This window comes from Corvus brachyrhynchos, unplaced genomic scaffold, assembly GCF_000691975.1.
Source record: "Corvus brachyrhynchos isolate BGI_N302 unplaced genomic scaffold, ASM69197v1 scaffold239, whole genome shotgun sequence".
Taxonomy (NCBI): Eukaryota; Metazoa; Chordata; class Aves; order Passeriformes; family Corvidae; genus Corvus; species Corvus brachyrhynchos.
In genome coordinates, this window is record NW_008246057.1 from 182,580 (window position 1) to 200,967 (window position 18,388).

At 36.2% G+C, this 18,388-nt stretch overlaps 1 protein-coding gene across 3 annotated transcripts in view; it reads right to left on the bottom strand.

The window, feature by feature from the left end:
- Positions 1–7,619: 7,619 nt before the first annotated feature.
- Positions 7,620–18,388, bottom strand: part of LOC103623407 (guanine nucleotide-binding protein G(i) subunit alpha-1) — a 32,986-nt gene continuing 22,217 nt past the window's right edge. Inside the window, exons 4-9 of one of the 3 annotated variants that reach the window (XM_017745974.1) lie at positions 16,730–16,887; positions 15,104–15,232; positions 11,971–12,100; positions 10,611–10,764; positions 9,530–9,733; positions 7,620–9,417 (exon numbers count right to left, since the gene is read on the bottom strand). In XM_017745974.1, coding sequence (XP_017601463.1) covers positions 9,543–9,733; positions 10,611–10,764; positions 11,971–12,100; positions 15,104–15,232; positions 16,730–16,887 — 762 coding nt within the window. In that variant the 3' untranslated portion in view covers positions 7,620–9,417; positions 9,530–9,542. Of the gene's footprint in view, positions 9,734–10,610; positions 10,765–11,970; positions 12,101–15,103; positions 15,233–16,729; positions 16,888–18,388 lie in introns of all 3 variants that reach the window. The other 2 variants (XM_008642497.2, XM_017745973.1) reach the window with 2 other exon arrangements.

The window sequence follows — 18,388 nt, forward strand, 5'->3', positions numbered from 1 at the left end:
AGTCCATGTTCTGTTTGATCCCTTACCTTATCCCAGATCTTGTCCCAAAAACACCCATGACTAGTTCCAGGAGGTTCAATATCAAAAAGTAAGTCTCGAGAAATATAGAAGAAATTTTTGAAAAGCCAGTTAAAAAAATGTTCTAGATCTCCCGGTTCCAATACTTTCTTGTTTTGTTGTTCAAGGATTCCTTTAACTTCTAGATACATTTCTTTCTGTGGCTCAGAGAGCCACATTTCCCACGATTCTTCCATAGTTCAGAGAGAATATCCAAACCAAGGTGAGACAAGAGAGATCTAGAGTGGGTTTTTACTCATGAATTTTCTGTCCTTAGGGATCGGTGTCTTGCCGGCAATTCTCCCCCATTTGGTACATTGGGGATTCTGTAACACAACGCACCAAACCAGCAGTCCCGTGGAAAGGATATATATATGGACTGACTCTTGCTAGATGTTTCAGAGATGTTTATTTCTCCAGCCGCATGGCCGGGGCTCTGCCGAGGAACTGCTCAATCACGGCACCCGAGGGTCCTTGCCCGCGCAGGGGAACACAAACCAACCAATGGGGAACGAGGCTGAGCAGGGGCAGGGAAACCCCGTGCCTCCCCCCAGGGCCCCTCTCCCAGGGCTCCATGGCAGGGGAAGGAGACCCCAACACCTTCTCACCATACTTCTCATGTCATTTCTCTTTCAAAGAATTCAGCACCACTGGGCTCCTAACATAGAACACAAGTGAAGAGGTGTGCTGATACAACAGCTAACAAAGTACCTTATTTGATATAATGAAATGCTATAAACATCACTTTGCTGTGTTTAAAGCACAGAAGCCTGTGTAGACATGTTAACTCTACTATCTTGCCTTCCAGAATAAGGCTCATAAGAAAGATCTGCCTTAGAAGTCCAGCTTATACCTCCTGGGCCATTGGAAAATTGATTTCCTAAGAATCTTTTTTTGAACACAGCAAAGATTAATGGCTCTAAAGCAGAATAGTGGTTGGCAATGAGGCAGAAATGCTTTCACAGCAGCCTTTAGTTAAAGTCCATTCAGGCAATGGACAAACACCTTGAAAGGAAGCTGCATGTCTTCATTCAGGAATTTGAAAGTGTTCCATTATTCAGTTAAACTCCTGCAGTCCTGTTTCATCATTCAGCCTTTCCTCAGTGTGCTACCTGAATTCTTCCAGAATGAACACAGTATTCCGATTTTCGTCTGCCTCCCCTATGTCTAATGGCATCATAAGTTAATGAAGTCATCAATTAATAATTGTCTGACCAGAAACAGGACAGAGGCAAAAAGGGGATTAAGTATAAATTTTCTTTTCAATCCAATTTTTTTGTAAAAAAGCGTATTAAATAGTTTAGCAATGTACAAACCTCTCAAGTAATGTCTCATCTTTAGGAATGGAAAAATTTGAAGCTTGCTGAGATGATTCAAACTGGTATTTTTTAGTAAAACACTCATTTTGTATTCCATCCCCATCCATCCTACCAAAAGGAAATTAAAAAAAAAAGCTTTCCACTTTTAAAGCCCTTTCATTTATAAATAACTTCACAATTCAAGATAGACAAGGAGAAATGGAAACTGATGCAAGAAAAAACTGCAAGAATGAATGGCCTAAGAACACATGCATTGTACACAAAGTCTCCTCAGGCCAAATCCATCCAGCTCAAAAGAGAAACAGCTAATGTATGACCAAGCCAGTCTTAAGTGAGCTGGCAGTTCAAAAAAAAGATTTCAAACAGAATTAGACATTGTGAACTATTGTAAATAAGATGGTGCCTGTGAAAAAAAAAAGTCTGAAAGGATGATTTTGTTATCATCCAAAGGTGAAGAGGAGGGACAGAAATATTCTCACACAATAGGGTACAACTGGCTCAGGTCCTTCTTCAGGATACCAACAGAATTCAGCTTCGGTTCAGGGCGAGAAGCTGAGTAAGGGTCTCACTCTGAGACTTTCTATGGAACTTATTTTATCTTAGTAGAAGATACAGACATTTGTTGCAAAGGAATGAATGGTTAGGATGTAACTGTGACACATTCTAGTCCTTCAAGGAGAGAAGTCAGTATCATATAAATGAAATCAAATCAACATGACAAGGTAAAATAACACTTTCAGGGTATTTACTTGCCCATGTGTCAGGAAGATTTTCTCAGATATCAGCAGGCCAAATGTAATTCAAAAATCAGACTGAGATTCAGCATCCCAACTGCCAGCCGAACATCCTTGCAACTGGACTATAGAAAATACTACTAGTGTCATCATCCCCTCACTTACGTAGAAAGCATGGCAATGAGAAATGCTCCCTGGCATAGATCTATTTCAAAAATTGAGTTTCTGAAATGCTGACATAACATGATGTGTGTGTTATTGGAAGAATGCAAGTCTTAGTTACCTAATATGCAATTTTAATTTTGAAAATTATTTCCTTAGTGATCATGCCCTCCTCACTTCTCCGAAGTACAAATTTTGCTGTTTTAAATAATGTGAACTACATTGCACTTGCCAAAGGCTAAGAAAACATATTACCCCATGCCAGCTGACAGGCAATCACTTGAAGAACTCTTTTAACTCACTTGAAATGCTGAACATTAAAGTGAAGCAAATTATGCATTTCTAGCAGGACTACTCATTGCTTTCTGCAGTCCTTTTGAAAGTGAAGGAACAGGTAACTCCTTTCAAAGCTTTCTCTGAAAGTCAGTTTGTGTAAACAACCCATTTGCAGCAGCCATCACAGTTTGGCCTCAAATGACCTGAACACTTGTACTCTGGTAGTTTAGGGTCCTGTATCATTGATACTATTCCAGTATTTCTCTCCTCTTTTGCCAAGGATGTCAACTGTCAGCGTACTGGATTAAAAACACAAGTGTTATCAGGAAGTGCTATCAGTTCTTTGCTGTAGTTCCACAGGAGACACAAATCCTTCATTCTGTTTCTCTTACAGCCTAAGGAAGCATCGTATTTCAACACTAGTCTTGGAAGACTCACACAGAGCACTTGGAGTTCTCTATTCATCTTCATTTCACAGATTTACTGGGGAAAAAATGAAGTGATATAAAATAGCTTGTTCCTGTCTCTGCACTTTAATATTTAAAACACTATAAAGCCCATTTAACCTCATGATTTATCTTTCAGATCATCTTTGAAATGCTGCAACACTAAAACATCTGGTGAAGCCAAAACTCATTCAAGACTAGCAAACTATTATTCTGCAGCTCTAGCAGCATTTCTTTCTGGTGCAGCTTTTAACTAGAGGGAGAAAGATCTTGAATGACTGAGAATCTGGATAGGACAACATGCTCCAAGATTAAGCGTACAACATACCAGCAGCTGTCTGTCTCCTAGCAGCACCCAAATACATCACCTCTACTTGTAAAACTGCATTAAACCGTGATAGGACTCAAATACAAACGTAACAGACATTAGAAGTGCAGCTGTGTCCCTCCTCCTCCACCTCTATTCACTCTGCTGAAGAGTGCTTCCTGTCTCCTCTCCAGGAGGATCAAGGGTGCCTCCTGCCCATTTCTTTTTGCTGAGTAGCTCAGAACCCTTTCCCTCAATATATGGAAGATCAGGCTGCCTGGGCCTTTAACACACAGACATCAACAGCTGCACCTGGGAAAAGGATAAGTAGCTGAGCAACTGCAAATACCTCACTGTTACTTCCTCATGATTAGAGCTCCACACAACAAAAGCATGCAAAAACATACCAAAAAAACAACTTCATGCCACAACACCCTCTCAAAGCTGCTTTCTTCAAATGCTGGACAGAGCTGTGAAGATCATCGCTGAATACTTTCTTTAATGTTTTCCCAGAACTAAAATCTCATGTGCCCGACTGACTACAAACATCTTGAAAATGGTTTTTTGTCTCAGCAGATCATAAAATTTATGACTTTCTTCCATTCCTTAGAGTCAGAGGGCCAAAGACTGAGAACTTTACAAAGAATTAAGTTAATAGGTAGAAAAATAAGGCAAACTAACGACATTTAAGCCAAACCAACTTAGCCATGAAAGATACTGGCAGAATCTATACGCAACAACTTCAGAATTTGATCAAATGTACTCATCTCCATGTGCAATCCCTAACAAATTTGACTTTTTTTCCAATAATCTGTCTGGAACTATGAAGGATTAAAATCACATTTTTGTTGAAGGCCAAAAATAGTAGAAAGGTCATCATTACTGGATGTAATGAAGTATTCTTGCTGACTTACAGACCTACAGGCCAAATTCACATCTTCAACACGTTTTAATGTTTACAACAGTAAAATTACAATGTCATTTTGATTTTTTCTTGGTTGTTAGTGTTCAGTTTTACATTCTAAATTATGCAGTTGACAACTACAGATATTTGTTTTTAAAAATTCACCTTTAATTCTTATTAAGAGGAATAGAAGCGTAAGTTTTGGCGATTCACACCAAATCAAAGTTAATAGTATTCTCACAAGAATATTGTGTTTTAGTAACAAAGCTCTTGATGAAAGTTAGACAAGGTATTGTAGGTTTGTGATTTATGGAATCAAAAGAGGAATAGCTTCATCCTTGTTTTAATCTATCAAAAAAAAAATCATGACTTACAGGACAAGTAGTAGCATTTTTTAATGGAAACAATTTAGCATTCTCAGGATGACAGTTTCATAGGGTTTTTAGAATAGATTTTGTGGCTTGCTTATTTATTCACATTTCAAGACAATCATGACACTGGAACAGAGGAAGAGTGAAAATTTGTGACCGTAACTCACCATATTTTTTTCACAGGAAGATTATAATTCCTGAGACAAATTATTATGAAACTATATACAAAACTGCTGTTTTATTCATCGGATTTAGTCTAGAAAACTGTTACTTTATTCTGACAAAGGACAAAACCATCTAGAAGTATGTTTCTATTTGCAATGCGTTTCCCACTCAGTCACTTGTACTGTACTCAGTGCATCCTGATTTTGTAAACAGGAGGACACTTGTTTGTAAGAGGTATTTGCGATGTGCTTGGTGTCATGTTGTAAGGACTTCTGATCAGCCTGTGGATCATTGTGGAACTTACTGTAAGCTACAGAACTGAAAAGCTTCACCTGCTCAGGGTTCCTGATTTCCTAGACTTTTCTTCATGCTCTTCAATACAAACATATGCAGTTTTAAATACACTTATTTTCTAATCAAGCTGCATATTCTTACATTACCATACTAATAATAATCTTACATCAGGCATCTGCATATTCTTGATCTGCAAAAGAAAGTACATATCAGCATATTCTGCAGGATTCAAGGTACCCATTCCTCAGATGTCGACACAAATAGCACAACCCGTGAGGGAAAGCACAGTGATACCACCTCTTCCCAAACTTCTCAGTAAGTGGGAGGACAGAAAAGGAGGGAGACTAAAGACTTAGGTATAGCTGGGAACAGCTAGTTCTGTGAAGCTGCAGTGAGTTCCAGGGACAATGTATTTGGTCTTAAATGTCTTTTGTTCCATTGCAATTAAAAACAGTCAAATTTCAGATAGCACATTCTGATCAGTACATCTTTGCATGCATAAACCTTTCTTTTGTAACAGATGCTCCGAAATTCCTTTCAGAATTGACACACTGCTAAAAAAATACAGTTCTACTACAGAAGTGTATTTCTACACTGTGGGCTCAACTTTTTCCTGTCCCAATACTCAGAAGGGAGTGTGACCAAAAATGGCATTACACTATCCCATAGATAGATCCCAACCTATTGACTGCACTTTTAAAAGTAAGTCTAACTATGCCTTAGATCAAGTAAATTACTCCTACTCCTCAATAATCCTGATCTCTGTTGTGTCAGGTACCAGTCAAAGTTTTCTCACTACCACAGAAAAGAAAACAAAAGCAGAGCAAACCAGCCAGAAACACCGTGTCTGGAATCATGACCAACTTTGAAAAGCACTGCTTCTAAATACACTAAGGACAAAAAGCTTCATAAATGCATTTTAACTCAGCCATTTTTAAGTACAGCATATTTTCATGACTCGGAAATACAACTGAGTAAAATACTGGAGCTAGGTCCCTCTATGTCAAGCCAGCTTCTTTGAAAGAACTCCAGGGACAAAAGCACAAAACAGTTTTCCTGCACCTAACAAAACTGAAATTTCAATATTACTGTTCATCACAGTCCAAAAACCCGATACTTGCGCAAGAACTACAAGCACTGCTTATAGTTCCATGACTGATTAAGCTCCTCTTTTACCAGTTTCATCTTCCACATTCACAGCCCATGAATGCACTTGCATGGGCTGTGAGTTATTCAAGGTTTTTAAAGACTTCTGTTGCACCTCCTACACCTTTTAAAAAATGAAACAGAGTCAAGGCTTTGAAGCTTTTAAGCCTGGCATTACTCTTTGACCCGCAGGATCTTAGTTATTAATATGAAGTAAAGCAACTTCAAGAGACATTCACACAGTAGGACAGCCAGCATCCTGGCAGGGTTTCCTTTTTGCTTGATTTGAAACAGACAATTATCTTTTAATTTTCCCCAATTCTGAAAGCACACCAGGCACCATGCTGTTCAGCCTGCTGCAGATGGATCTCTTTTGCTCTCTAAGGTTTTACGTAGATTTTAAATCATGAAGATGCTAATTGACTACATGGAACCAGAAACAGCAATCCAGCAAATGCTATATTGTTCCCATGCTGTGATCCTGGACCTTGTTTTAGTTAATGGTTACTACATTTAATATCAAATTAACTCCAGATTCCATAGGTCGCATAATGAAGCCAAATAGCAAATTTTCCAAACCACCCTTCCACTGTGTTAAGCCTCTTAAAAATAGCTACATGTTTAATGACAGCTGCATTTTACTGAGACTTCAACCAGACAGGTCCACAAGACCATGGGGGCTGGAGAAGTCACCACAAAGGTCTGATTTTTTATATACACTACATTTACAATAACCTGAAGGAATTTCTAAGATAATAGAGGGAGCTTCCTTGTGTAACGCTAGAGAAAGCGGTTTGCCTGCACACTCTGTAAGAAGAAATGAGAGGAAGGGGGAACTGGAAGAGAACGGAGCTCAGGCTGCTGAGGGCCAAGACTGTCCCGCAGACAGTGGTGCACCTGCAGCATTTCCTCTGTGTTCTGCAATGCCCTGACAGAGAAGCAGGCTCCTGATGGAAGAGAGGCGCAGTGGAGCCTTATTACAGCTGCAGTGAAAAGTAAGAGTGTGGCTCCCACCACAACTGCATGCAAAATCTAGCTTTTCCTAGAGAAGTGGGCTAGGCTGACAACTTTATCTCTGGACAAAGATTGACCAACCAGTGCAGCACATCCACATGGAAACATCCCTGCTGGCTACCCATCAGGTCAGAAAAAACAAGATTATCTGTGGACTAGCAAGCAAAATCAATTCACAGTTTTGTTCTGTGTTAAGATACGAATAAACCACTAGTTAAGAAATTCCAAAAATTCTCCAACTGAAGGTCCTGGGAAAAATGGTGAAGGAAAAATATTAATTAATTAATAATTAATGCTTCTAGCACAAAGTTTTTACATTTACTCTTAACTTCCTATCTTCTCACTTTTACTACCTATTTACCTCCACAGAATGGATGCAAAAAGATTTCCATAAGCACATTTAATGAAAAACATTTCTTTCAAGCAAGGCACAAAATTTCAATTTATTTAATTTGATTAATCCCAATTTTTTGTTTTACATTAAGTACAAAAAAACAGCTTGAACGTAGGTGTAAATACAATTCCACAAAGTAGTTCAGTGAGATTTAAAATCATATCCAGAACTGTAAAGCACAATTAAAAGCAGCCCAGGATATACAGATTGCTCACCATAACTGCTGAAAGAGCTCATGATGTATCAACATATTTAACGACCTCCAGCAATAAGTTATCTCCTTTCTAATCTTTCATTTAAAATGCATTTACCAATTCTGTACCTAACAAACAAAGCACTGAAGAATGAGAAGTGCAGGTAAGTTTTACTCAAGCAGAGGCCTAACTTAAACACATACACAATCAAAAATTAAACAACAGAACAATGACCTCAATATTTTGAGCATGTCTAAGAACATAAATGCTAAGATAATACAGAAAAGTAGCCACAGGCTCCAAGACTTATTTACTTCTCAAAGAACATATGGTGTACTGTAGCTGCCTGAAATATTTTAACAATTATAGAAAATTGTATCTCCGGGTTTGGTACGTTTGTGTTTTCTAGATGACAACATACATTTAAGACAACCATCAGCTTATTTACAGTTAGAAGCTTATTCCTTTTAAAATCTGTATTAAAAAAATCAGTTTTGGCACTATCCCTAAGGCAATGGATGATATGTACCTAAGATAGCAAATCACATAATGAAAGCATAACCAGAAGAAAAACATCTTTAACTTAAACTGTGAGGCTATAATTAAAGAGAAAATTAAAGAATCAGGACTTCTAAGTCACTAAAACGCCCTATCCAAAATACTGAAGATTCTTGCTATATGCAACAGGAAATTGCTTCAATTTCTGAAGTCCCTGTGCCTTGTTTTGTGGGAGAACCCAATATTTCTATGGTTATTAAGTTGTCCATCTAGTTTTATTACCAGAAAATAGCAAAAGTTAAAGGAGAACATGAACTTATGTTTTAAGTAAGCAGAAAAAACATTACTCTGAAGTCTAGCCTTTGCTAACTGTCTATTTAAAAAACCCCAAAGGTAACTTTTCCATTCACTCCACTGAGTAAAGACCACAGCATCAAATTTTTTTATTGATATGAATAGTTTTAACAACTTCCTTTTTGCACTTCCATCAGCTTCAGTGATAACTGACCCTTAAACATTTATTTCCCAGTGCTGCCACATTTCCACTGCAAAGACAGTAAGCCTAGATTTCATAAACTGTGGATTTCATTTAAATTTTAAAATAATCTTTGCATTTATCCTAAATTTATAAAAAGATTATTTTTCAAAACTTAAGGCAAAAAACAAGTTTATTGGTTATGTTTCTTTAAGTCTGAGAGGCTGTTTAAATATCAAAAAAGCTAATGCCATATACAGTATTACCAACAAAAACAAAGAATAAGGCAGCATGCACCCTTAAGATGAAAAGAAAATTTAATTTTACAAGATGTTTAAATAATCCAAAGGCAAAAAGTGTCTGTCTCCTCTAAGAGTATCTTCATAAAACAAGGAAATTTTAGAGGAATGTTTTAGAGGACATCAAGTTACTAAAATATTCCGTTCAACGTTTATACAAATACATTACTACAATTGTAAGATTACATACAATCAACTGACATCTCAGTGTTAACTAATTACTTAAATTTACAAGACAAACATAAATAAAGCTGTTAAAACAGGCAAGTACAGTACTGATCTATCATTCAGCACAATGCATTTTGTACTTCTTTCACCTTGAAAAGAATCAGATTAGAATTGTGCGAAGTCAATCTCCAAACCTAAAAATAAAATAAAAGAGAATTAAGTATATCTATGCAGGTTTTACACAGCATGGGTATATTCCAAATGTTTAAGTCCTGTTTTCAGGCATGTAATTTACCATTTAACAACCTTTTGTCTGTTCTCAGAAGAGGCCACAGTCTTTAAGGTTATTTTTAATAATGACATCAGTTACAGCATCAAAAACAAACTGCACATTTTTTGTGTCTGTGGCACATGTGAAGTGAGTGTAGATTTCCTTTGTGTCTTTTCTCTTGTTCAGATCTTCAAACTGACACTGAATGTAAGCAGCTGCTTCTTCATAAGTGTTTGACCCTAGAAAAAGAAAATTGCTCAGTAAGCAGGTTTCCAACAGAGGAAGAACAAGATGCACACTATCTGTGAAGGAACTGGTTCTTTGGAAACAGTTTACCTAAACCTGAAGAAGAGTAATTCCACAGCCATTGCTTTAAGATAGCACTAAAAAAACCTTTTGGATGCATTTGTAAGAATAAAAACTTAGCAACCAATTCAGTTCCAGGTGCAGGAATAGTCTTTCCATTTACTTCAGTGCCAGAGGAACAAGTCATTAATGACCCATCACTTTGCTAGATAAGGATATTTTGTTTTCTTCATTCAAGTTATGTGCTTTCAAATTTTATGTTTTTAAAAGTTTTGGGGTTTTCCCACACTCAAAAGACACTTGGCATACACGTTTTTCCTAAGCTTTTTACCTCCAACATGCTATTTTCTCTACAATGCAGTAGCCTGAAGTTACAGTGAAAATTACACATAAAAATGCTGACCTGTTACATGAATTCATTCTCCTTCGCTATGTATATCCTGAATAAGCCACATGTCAAAATGTATGTACACTCCCTGTTCAAAAAATTCTCATGTATCTCAGGAATTCCTACTTATATCAAAGTACAAAAGCAAGAGAACATCAGAAATAAAAATGGGCTAAATAAACGAGCCTCAATAGTTGCAGCAGTAACATATAAATGCTATCAGTGGACCAGCATTATTTCATCTGGATAAAAAGACTTAAGCACTATTTTATTTGTGATCCATAAAAAGAACTCCCCATCTTAAACCTTAGGTCATATAAATATTTTAGATGCCTAGAGTTATACAGCTCCTCATGATCTGTGCATCAAAAATTATGTATTTAACAAAAAAACCCCTTGACATCTGCACACCCCTCCAATACCTGCATACTCAGGGTAGCAAATAGTGAGAGGACTTCTTTTGATTTTTTCTTCAAAAAGATCTTTCTTGTTCAGGAACAGAATAATAGAAGTGTCTGTGAACCATTTATTGTTGCAGATACTGTCAAACAATTTCATGCTCTCATGCATCCGATTCTGTAATTGAAAAAAAACCCAGTCACTTTGTATTTTATCAGACTTCAGTAGTAAAATCAGGATACATATTTTTGATTAGTTACAAATGAACCAGTTACAAATCTTAGTTTTTAGCAAACAAAATCACATTTTCCTGCAGGGAAATAGAGAGGCCAAGACTACCACAAAGATCACTTCCACCAGCAGGGTTTAAGCAAGTACTTTTTCTCATTTCCAGGTTTAAGTTTTTAATATTACAGAAATTTTTAGTGTTTTTTGACATTTTGCAGTACAGATATTCTACAAGAATTGCTGAGTTACCTGAATTTGTCTTAACACTGATTAGATCTTCTGGAAATTGAAAATAAATTCTGCACCTAGCTGATATTCCAGAATAAGGAAAAAAGTTCTACAAAACTAGAGAATCAAGTAAGCAGGTATTTTAACTCTTACCATAATATTTAACTCTGTAGAAAAATTATCCAACATGTAAGTACTTTGGCCAAGTTCCAGTCATTTAAGTAGCAGGATACTAGCTATGACCTTCTTTGACTACATTTGACTTGAAAGGTTTTCTTATTTCTCTGTCCTCCCCAAATTATATTTTATAGAATGTTGCAGGAAGAGCACAAGAGTCTGTTAATGATTCACACATAAGACGTAAGCATCACTTCAGACGACTCAAGACAGTAAAATGCCCCCTGGGCACAGTGACACAGAATGAGTAAACTCTTGAAAGAGGAGAAAGGAGCCAAGGGTGTTGGAAAGGAAAAGGAAGAGAAATATTTCTGAAACTATGACAAGAGACTGGAGAAACACAGTTAGAAAGAAACAAAAACTGAAGACTGAGGAAGGAAAGGAAAACAAAATGTAGTAAAGCAGATACAGGTAAGTAAAAAACTTTCTTTCCATGTACTTCTAGCATCCATAAAGAGACTAAAATGTGTATTACTGACAATGAATCCTCATTAATTTATGGCTCCTATAAAACATGAGAAGTGTAGCTAGAAGAATATTTGTCTTTTAATATTCCTTCTGAGAATATGAGGAAATACTCTGGAACCCAAAAGCATGACTTGCATCACCATTTCACTCATTTCACTGAGAAAGCACAAACCCCATACATCTTATAAAGCAGTAATACTTCAAAAGACCCATTTATAGCTCTCCTTCCAAGCTTAGCTTCTATCCAACAACTATTCCCTTCTTCAACATTAGGGTACTTGCCATTTCCTCGTCTTCAGCCAAGACCAAGTCATAATCACTTAGTGCCACACAAAAAATAATTGCTGTAACACCCTCAAAACAATGAATCCACTTCTTCCGCTCTGATCTCTGGCCTCCAACATCAAACATTCTGCAAAACAGAAGTACAAAGTAGGGAATGAACTTTGGAATTTCTAGCGTTCTGAACATTAACCAGTAAAATCTGGAATTATCAGCTGTGTAAGTCTGAGAACAACATCTTAAAAAGAAAGCAAAAATCCCTGTATCCCTGTATTAATTACTATTTTTCTCAGTATAAACCTCAATTTTAATAAAGCCTTAAAAGTCTTCTTATACATTTTAGAGAAGAAGAGAATGTATGATGTGAAAGATAAACAAAATTAATTATTTACAATATTATATTTCATTAACAAAGTTAATTATAACCTGTATAAAATAAAGAGTTAGCTTTACTAAAAAGTCTAAAATGATAAAAGATACTGATCAACAACATGGACTCTCAATCCTGGTGAGTTTTAGCTCCTCTCTTTTCTAAATCAAATTACAACTTAAATCTAGTCTTCAACTGGCCATGTTTAAATAGGCTATTTTTTTAAGAGATTATCTTAGAAGACAAAATAAGCATTAACATAGTAAAAATAACCATCATTTTCTCTCTAATAAATGCATTTTCTGGAAATGCAATTAGGTCTCACATATGACACACTTACTGAAGCTGACTTGTACTTTTTACTATCCCCCTTTCCTGTTTTCCTTGAGCTGTAACCTTTCAAGGGCAGCACAGGTAAAAAATCCCACCGATTTAATGTTAGTGCACTACACAAACCCTGTAAATTGCACTTGAAGGGATTCAATTACAGTTGGTATTTTTAGGTATCTTAGTGTTCCAAGTTGGTAGATATTAATTTGAAAAACAAACACAGTAAAAGTAAGTAGAGAAGGAAACAAATTAGAAAAAAAAGAAAGAGCCTTTGCTTACTCATGGAAAACTGTCAGAAACACTGTAACCTCTGACAAGGTCTTCTACTTGGGTGAACAACTGCCAAGTGACAATGCTCACTGTCCTTTTAATATTCTACACTGAGATAATGCCATGTTAAAAACACTTGAAAGATTATTTCTGATGAAAAAAAGGAAAGATATTCCTGCTCCTTACCTTCAGAAATATATTTGAAGGGAAGTCTTTGGATATCACCCTATACAAATGTAAGCCAGCCACCTACTACTCCTACTTAGTTCTCAAACTATCAGCAATGGCTGTACCCATAGAAGATACTTTATACTTGTATACCTTAATAATGAATCCCTTAAATTTTAGTAATTACTCCTGTCAATTTTAATGCTATGCTTTATAACTTTATACTGAGACCTGAATTTCCATAAGAATTAACACTTGTACAAAAAAAGTATTATTTGAACACAAAAGTAGTAAATAATCAGACTCAACTTTTGGACTAGTCTAAAGAAACAGGATGAAGATGACTTGGTATTTGCATTTTGGTTTGAACCAATAATCAAAGCTATGCTAAGCGCTTTATAGAGAAGACTGAATTGAGGCTCAATCTGAAAGAATCTAAACACACACAGCAGAACAGGAAAGAAAAGATCATGAAAAAAAATGATCCTGTGCAGCTAGTCATACTTCTGTACCCTTGTCTTGGTATAATCGAGCCTTTCATGCCTTTGCTTCATCTTAAAAGCTCTTTTCAAGGTTATGTAAGAGTGTACTTCAAGCCCTCCCAATAACTCATTAAGCCTATTGCCTAAGGCACAGGTACAGGTGTTTGAATGTACAACATTACAGCTAAATAATTCCACAGGCCTGGCTCAGAGACACATTTTACAGAAGTGTAACCATATGGTCCTTGTAACAGTCCCAATAATCTGTACAGACCGGACCCATCTATAATAGGGAACAAGAAACATTAGAAAGTGAGAAGATAGAGAGGTCCTGAGAATACTGAAGTCCTCTCTTGAGACTTGGCTAAGGATTACTCTCCTTATGTTTGCAAGAGATTCATTACCATTTATCAGCTATTCTTTTGTGGATTAATACAATTTTGTTTTCTTAAATCCTAAAACAAGGAAACAAAACATATTTCCACAGTACTGATGGTCCTGAAGTATCCATATTTCAGTATTTGCTGTGCATTTCCATGAGAAAAAGTATTTTCCATGAAGATACTAAGCAAATTTATAATACAGACATGCTGACAACAATTTCTGCATATTTAATGTGTGTTTTACTGAGTTTTCTTCACATTCTTCCTCATCAGTAGGAAGCAGTGTACTATACTATGATGGCTAACACTATCTTGTGTTTTCACCTTGAATGCTGCACATGAGTCAGGGCAAATGTTTTACAAGAGCACATTGTGAGAGGACAAGGGGGAATGACTTCAAAGAGAAAGAGCATAGGTTTAGATTAGGTATTAGGAAGAAATCCTTTACTGTGAGGGTGGTGAGGCACTGGAACAGGCTGCCCAGGGAAGTTATGGATGTCCCACCCCTGGTAGTGTTCAGGGCCAGGTTGGATGGGACCTTGAGCAAACTGGTCTAGTGGAAGGCATTCCGGTCCACTGTAGAGGGGTTAGAACTAGATGTTCTTTAACGTCCCTTCCAACCCAAACCGTTCTATGATTCTATGTCTTTAGACATAAAATGCTCAGAATATTAACATCACTTTATAAATCCCACACCACAGAAAACATAAGTTTTTCATCTCTAAACTACTACCTTAAAGTACAGCACATATTTGAATTCAGCTCTTCAGGAAAATGGATTTACTCTTTCATACAACACCAGCAAACTCTTATAAGCCTCCAGTTCTCCAATGGAATTTAAAACAAGAATCCAATAGAACAGCTATTTAACATGGCAAAAAATGCAATATTTTGTTTTGAGATTTAATTTATATCAAAAGTATCCTTAGAAAACATTTTCAATAAAACCAAAACATTTATCAGAGTTCCAACAACTCTCACATGCCTTTTTTTTTTCCCCATAAAAAATGGGGGCAGGGGAAATAAACTTGTGATTAGACAAATTTGTTAAATTACACCATTGAGTGCCCTATTCTATAATTTTACAGGAACTTTGATGGATAGATAACTATGCAGCATGATTTACATACTTAAAATGAAGATCTTTGAAAGTAAAGTGAGTTTCCACTATTCCTGTAGTTTTCACTCTAGTCCTGAGAACGTCCTGTTGAGTTGGAATGTAGCTGGTTTGTGCTATCCTGTCCAAGTCATTCAAGTAACTAAAGGTAAAAATAAACACTGCTTTCAGTTATTCATAAAACAGCAACAAAATAATTACAAAAAAATTACAGAAGTTCTAGGTCCATTCATACATTGTGCTTGAATTTTATAAATTAGTTTTCTCTGAGACACAAAAGACACAGTATTCCAAATTTCCAAGTTTTTTCAAAATAAGCTTTAGACACACAAAGAAATTTCATCCTAGATGAAAGAAAACTTAGGCAATTTATTCCACTGCAAAGAATTTTTCCTTTGCAATTCCAAAATGCAAACATGGTTCCATATACATCAGTGTTATTTGCACTAATTAGAACATCTTCATCTTTGTAACCTACTGAACTGCAGATTACATTGAACCATAAACAAAGCCCAAAACCACTCTATTTGCTAACAGATATGAAAAGAATAACTCAGTGTTTCGCCCAGAATTAATGTGTCTAAAAAAATGCCTAATACATAACAATTAAGTTTCTATCGAGAATTTCTAATTGCACATCTCTTTTACAATTAGCATGCTTTCATTGCCAAAATTCTTGCAACGTAGGCCAAGTCCAGTGTTTCCAAAAACCATACAGCTTACTCATACTTTTCCCATAGTAAACAGGGAACGCATTGTGTTCTATTTTCTGCGTAACAAGAAGTTAACAATTTTACAGATACGTTTATATGGCTAGAAGAACAGTTTTCTTATGAAACTTGAGTTAGAGGTTTCTAAAACAACAAAACAAAACACAGGAGGTTACCACAGGAGACTATGTGAATCTCCAAATGAAGTGCTCCATATGGAAGAAAGTTTACACAAGTGAGAAAAAACTTCAAGCACTACAAAATACTTCAGAATCATAAAGCTTTAAAAAATTGCACTATAAGGCAGTATCACTGCTATTGCCATGCTTTGTCATCTTATATTTCCCTCAGTAGACTCTCTTCCTTTACTGACTTACCATTACTTGCTACCACACCATCTTACTTTTGCACTCCTAGTTCCTTAATATTTTGTTTTCTTACTGAAGTGCCCTAGCATAAAAGATACATTCTAATTGTTTCTTGGCTCAAGACATTTACAGTAGAGACCATTAATTAAAAATAAAAACGTAGCAATGTTGAAATAGGACTATTACGAACATGAAAGAGGATCCTTAGTAATACAGATCATGTCATCACATTTTTTGGACACGTTCAGATACTGAAAAGGTACTTAAGTCATGATTTTGTAAGAGAAATGCTATTAAAGCACCTTAGAGCAATTTTTGTCTTCTATAAGGGAGTGAAACACCTGGTCAGAGCATGACAAGTTCCTAATTACACTACACCTCTTCCTTTCCAACCTCAAAGCTTTGCTGCAGCATTTTGACCCAAGTATACACTATCTTTGTTCAGATACTTCTGTGGTTTCCATCTACATAGGAGCAGAATTTGTCAAAAGATGACACCTCATACTGCTTTAGCTACTAGTTAGAAGGCAAAGGGAATCTTGTCTGTCAGACTGTACTTACTAGGCAGCAGAGTCATTGAGCTGGTATTCTCGAGATCTGTTGAAACAGGCTTGAACCCCGCTGTCTTTCCACAGTCTCTTGATAACTCCAGCAAGCTCTGAAGTCATAAATCCTTCTTCTGCTGCTCCAGCCAACACAAAGAGCTGACGAGCATCATCCTTCAGGGTGTAAACACAAGGTGAAGAGAGAAATATTGAGAACCACAACAGAAGTATTATCACCTAAGAACTATATTCAGCAAATGCATTACTGAACTTGGTAAATGTGAATGTAACCAAACAAAAAAATGTGAATGAAAACAATTAATTTTAGTATTCTGCATTGGATATTAATTCCCACATTTTTCAACAACAAAGACTACAAAATCAAATTTCTCATTAGCTGATAAAGCTTCTCCTCGTCTGTTTATAACTTGAGCTAAGTTTTTGTAAACAGGAGTAGTAACATTTTGTGTTCAAACCTAAAGTTAACCATATTTGCTCATAAAATACCACATACTGGATAAAATGGTTACAATACAGACTAGACCCTTCAGAAGTGCAGATGTATATTGAATAACTTAAGAAAACACATTAATTACTTAATTTTAATTAATTACACAACTTCAAAAGTGAGAAATAATCCCTTCTTCCCAAATCATGTATCAGGAATTAGAAAAACACTTCTAAAAACCTTTCCAGATAAATCAGCTACAAATATCCATTGCCTTAATTATTCTACAGAGACCAGGCTTTCCTGGTAATGGAGTATCAAGCAAACATCAAGATTTTTAACAGCAAATGCTGGATTTTAAAACTATATATAATAACTGGCTTTGACAGTGAGGCTAATGGAGTACAAGATGTAAATCCACCATTCCCCTTTTAATAGCATTTGACCAGTTGACCAGTGACATGCAATTTTGACTGAGCAAAGAAACTTAGTATTTTATTTTTTAAAGTACTTCTATTACATTTAGACCTGTAAGGCACTGGAGGAAAGACAGCAGATGGGTACAGGGAAGGTCCACATTAGTACTCTCCTGTGGGTAGCTGCTTGACCTTGGTTATTGGCAGAACATGATCCAATGCCAAGGTACGTCAGCCAGAAAAATCATCTTGGAACTACTACCCACAGCATGTACAGTTTGTCCAGTAATTAAAAGAAAGAGAACAATGCATCTGGAAAGGAGGAAGGAGAAAAGAGAGACTTAGACACAACAGCTGGGAACTGGAAGTATTTCAAGAAAGAGGAGGATTTAAAAAGGCAACATATAAGGTTATTACAGTAAGTGAAGACACAGATGCAAATCTGTAGAAAAATCTGTCACTTTGCTGTTCAAACACTAAGCTGTGGAAAAAAAAAAAACATTTTCAGGATAAGCACAGAAAGCAGTGATTGTTCTAAAGATACTGTCCACTGTAGACCTAAATAATCAAAGATTGTGTGACCTAACAGGGGAATTGTTTACAGATGGATTGGGTGATACTAAATTTCAGAGGTTGAAAATGAAAGGCTTGCAGTCCAGTCAAACCAACACAAACTTGAAGAGATTTAAACACGTATATATACATTTGTAGGTACACATATGAAGAACAGGTATCTGATGTATAATTGAAAGTGTCTTTTGAAAGCTAGAGTAGGTAGAAATCTAAAAGAACATTCGTCAAACAAAAATAC